The sequence below is a fragment of the Juglans microcarpa x Juglans regia genome, chromosome 6D, assembly GCF_004785595.1.
Source record: "Juglans microcarpa x Juglans regia isolate MS1-56 chromosome 6D, Jm3101_v1.0, whole genome shotgun sequence".
NCBI lineage: Eukaryota > Viridiplantae > Streptophyta > Magnoliopsida > Fagales > Juglandaceae > Juglans > Juglans microcarpa x Juglans regia.
Genome location: NC_054604.1, coordinates 31,046,523 through 31,050,043, shown reverse-complemented (window position 1 = coordinate 31,050,043; position 3,521 = coordinate 31,046,523). Strand labels below are relative to the sequence as shown.

At 43.6% G+C, this 3,521-nt stretch overlaps 1 protein-coding gene across 2 annotated transcripts; it reads right to left on the bottom strand.

The window, feature by feature from the left end:
• Window positions 1-399: 399 nt before the first annotated feature.
• LOC121235114 (cytochrome P450 86A22-like) lies at window positions 400-3,251 on the bottom strand. 2 transcript variants are annotated; one of them, XM_041131358.1, is made up of 3 exons: window positions 3,085-3,251; window positions 663-2,572; window positions 400-629 (listed from the first exon to the last, which is right to left on the bottom strand). In XM_041131358.1, exon 2 carries the CDS (start codon window positions 2,407-2,409, stop codon window positions 760-762), a length of 1,650 nt encoding a protein of 549 aa, XP_040987292.1. In that variant the 5' UTR covers window positions 2,410-2,572; window positions 3,085-3,251; the 3' UTR covers window positions 400-629; window positions 663-759. The 2 variants fall into 2 exon arrangements, with proteins under 2 accessions (XP_040987292.1, XP_040987293.1); XM_041131359.1 differs by having other exon boundaries at window positions 3,093-3,251.
• Window positions 3,252-3,521: the final 270 nt, after the last annotated feature.

Here is a 3,521-nt window from a genome sequence, read left to right as displayed (position 1 = left end):
GCAAAATTCATCTAGTTACAATCAAGCCTTACTATGGCCATAGTACCAATTGAATCGCGAGGGGGGGGGGGGGGTATTGAGGTGTCTCAGCAAAAGGAACCTGCACCTCATAGCACTGCACGCAGACCTACAACAGAAGCAGCTAATGATACCAAAGTTTCAGATATTCCCACAACTGAATAAATATTCTCTAGCCACTTGTCATTGTATTACTTGCACAACTGTATTGTTTGTTATATGATAATCTCTATAAATAGCACGGTAACTTGTACACAAAGTATGAATGAAAGGAAAGGATGAATTCTGAGCAACGTTGTTGTCTGTGTTGAGTAGTGCCTTTTCTCAAACATCTCGCATGCATAGTATTCCTCACAATTCTCAGCAACATACACCACGAAATTAATACATACACCTTTTTGTTATTGGGTATACCAAATACATTACATGATTACAAGAAATTAAGAAGAAAAAAAGAATAGTCAAATGTAATCTTTGGTACGTAGCAGCTCCCATCCCTGATCTGCTCCACCTCCACTACTACATTATCCCTATTTCTTCTCCATGTCCTGCATGCAGCAGCTCAGGCACACTTCTCTTCTTTCCTCTTTAACTTGAATATATATATATATATATATATATATATATATATATAGATTATCTATAGATTCCAATCCTAGTGTTTTACCATGAAAGACATGCATATAACTCTAATATGCATACATTATCCTATTCACAAAACCACCCAAAACACCTTAATTATTAAGCTATCCCATCAACCATTTCCACCCCATCACAGTGCCCATTAATACTTAGAGCTGGAGGATTCCTACCGCACGTGTCACCAATGCAAATCGTGTCCAATACAGGCTTTAAGTTCCTAGGGTGGACGTTAACCTTTAGCCCATACTTCATGAACAATGTCAAGGACATCTTCTGCTCCACACGGTGGCCTGGCACCACTGACAGCCTATGCCGCAGTAGAACTGCGGCGGCTATCGACTTCATTTGCAAGTAAGCCAAGTCTTTCCCTAAACATATTCTTGGACCTGCATTAAACGCGACAAATTTGTATGAATCTTGTGCCTCAAATTTTTTGCCGTCTTGGGACAGCCATCTCTCTGGCTTGAATTCTAGGCAATCTTGACCCCAAATGTACTCCATCCGTCCAATTGCATATATGGAATAGGTGATGGATGAGCCTGCAGGCACAAAAGCCCCACTTGGCAAAATGTCATCGGCAACTACGTGCTTTGAGTCTTGTGGCACTGATGGGTAAAGCCTTAGGGTCTCCGACAATGCTGCCTTGAGGTATATCAATCGGTCAACTTCTTCAAACACTAGGGGTTCTTCCACCCATTTGGTAGGGTCATTGCCTCGTGTCTCCATCAGGACGGTGCAGATTTCGATGAGGATTTTCTCTTCCACTCTTGGGTTTTGACTGACCAACCAAAAGAACCAGCTTAGCGCGACTGATGACGTGTCCCGTCCAGCTAGGATGAAATTGAGTGCCACATGTTGGAGAAATTCGTTCGAGTAGGACTCTTTTTTCTTCATGAACCTTGATAGCAAGTCGTCGTGTGCGGTCCCAGCGCCACCTTGCTGTTGGCTTCGTAGCTCGAGTTTACGTGTATTGATGATGTTGGTTAAGTATTTGTCGATGTGTTCCAAGCTTTGGCCCAAGCTGACTTCCATTCCGAGCCGGAGCCACTTCCTCAGCTTCCATACAATTTCGGGCAAAATAAAGCGTTGCAGCGTGGCTTCGGTGGCCTGGTCGAAAGCCAAAGCGAAGCCATTCTCGGGTAATCCAGGAGATAGAGTTTGTGGGTCCTTACCAAAAGCCAAGCCGCAGATGTTATCAAAAGTGAGCCGAAGTAGAAGATCTTGAAAATCAATCGACTTACCTTGCGATTGAGCCGTCTCAAGAATCGGGCAGAACCTGAACTTGATAGCCCGGCTCACCCACCGAGCCATGGCTTGGCGCAGTGTCCGGGTGGTGAATTCAAGTGCGGCAGTCTTACGCTGGAATAGCCACGTGTCCCCATCGGAGTTGAAGATGCCCTCTCCCAGCAAATCATGGAACGCCGCCTGCCAACCGGGACCCTTGGGGTAATTATCGAACCGAGCCTTCAAAATGTGCTCCACGTTCTTTGGATCGCACGTGACCGTCACAAGCCCCTGTTTCCGAGCCAGAGATGGAAGGGCACAAATACAAGTCTGGTACGTGCCGCCGCATGTGCGAAGATTGTCGGCGATCCAGTCGTGCATGCGATTAGAGTGCTGGATGAGAGCGGGCAAGCTACCCAATAGAGGCCAGACACGCGGACCGCTCAATGACCTTGAGATGAATCCGAACCACAAGAAATAGGCAGCAATTGCTGATAAGATCATCAAAGCCGTTGATATCTCCATTTGATCTGAGGGGCCCACGTAACGAACACCCTTGATTTATTGCGCTGTTTCAATGCCACCCTTTCCTTGACTCTTTCACCGGGGACAAGAAATCTAAAAACCACAAGCAATGCCAAAGAAAAAATGGCTGCGGTTGAAGTGTTACTTTCAGATAATTTGCCACCTGCAAATGTTAAGGCCAAAAACTTTGAGCAATGGACGTAAAAGACGAAACGCAAGATCGAAATGAACTTCGGGAAAAAAACCCAGATAGGATTTTTTTCCTGAAAATGATAAATCCAGGTTTTAATGTCTGAAAATCTTTCACATGCAAGCAATGCGTATGAGACACAGACACAGATAGGAGGAGGAGGAAAGAGATGAAGATAAGGAACAAGCAGGGTGTGAGTGAGGGAGAAGAAGGCGCAAGGAAAAGTGCTTTATAGGAGAGTGAAAGAGAGGACAATTAATATGGCAAGCCCGGGCTGTTGTTGAAAATATGGATCTGTTTTCTACTTTTCTCCAGCTGATCTGTTTTGTGGACCTTAACAGCTTATGAACCGCTGCCATTAATGTCCGCAGAGGTCGTTGGAGACATCAAGGTAACACCACCACCACTACCTCTTCAAACCAAAACACTTTTTTTTTTCAAGTTTGTAAAACAAAAAAACGTAAGAAACTCGATCAGAAACGTACCCACAAACCTTTTTTTCTTTTCAACTTTCTTCGTTAGAAGTCTTTGTCCCTCTCTCTCCCTATCCTTCTCCTTCTAGCTAAGGCAAAACTTATCCTCACCTAATTTTGCAGGAAAGTGGAGCTTCTCCTTTAATTCTGGCATTGAATGAAAGAGTAGAAGTAAATGGGGATTGGTTGAGGGGATTATAATGAGATAGAACATGGATATTTATATGGAAATCTTTGAGTGTGTATATGTATAATTTATGATGGGATATGACCTAATCATGTGGTCTCTCTCTCTCTCTCTCTCTCTCTCTCTATATATATATATATGTATATGCACGTTACTTCAATTTTCTTTATCTTATAAATTTAATTGTAAATTAACCGAGTCCGTCTTTGATCATGTGAACGTTTTGCATGGGTTCGGTGAGCAAACCCACCAACATTTAATG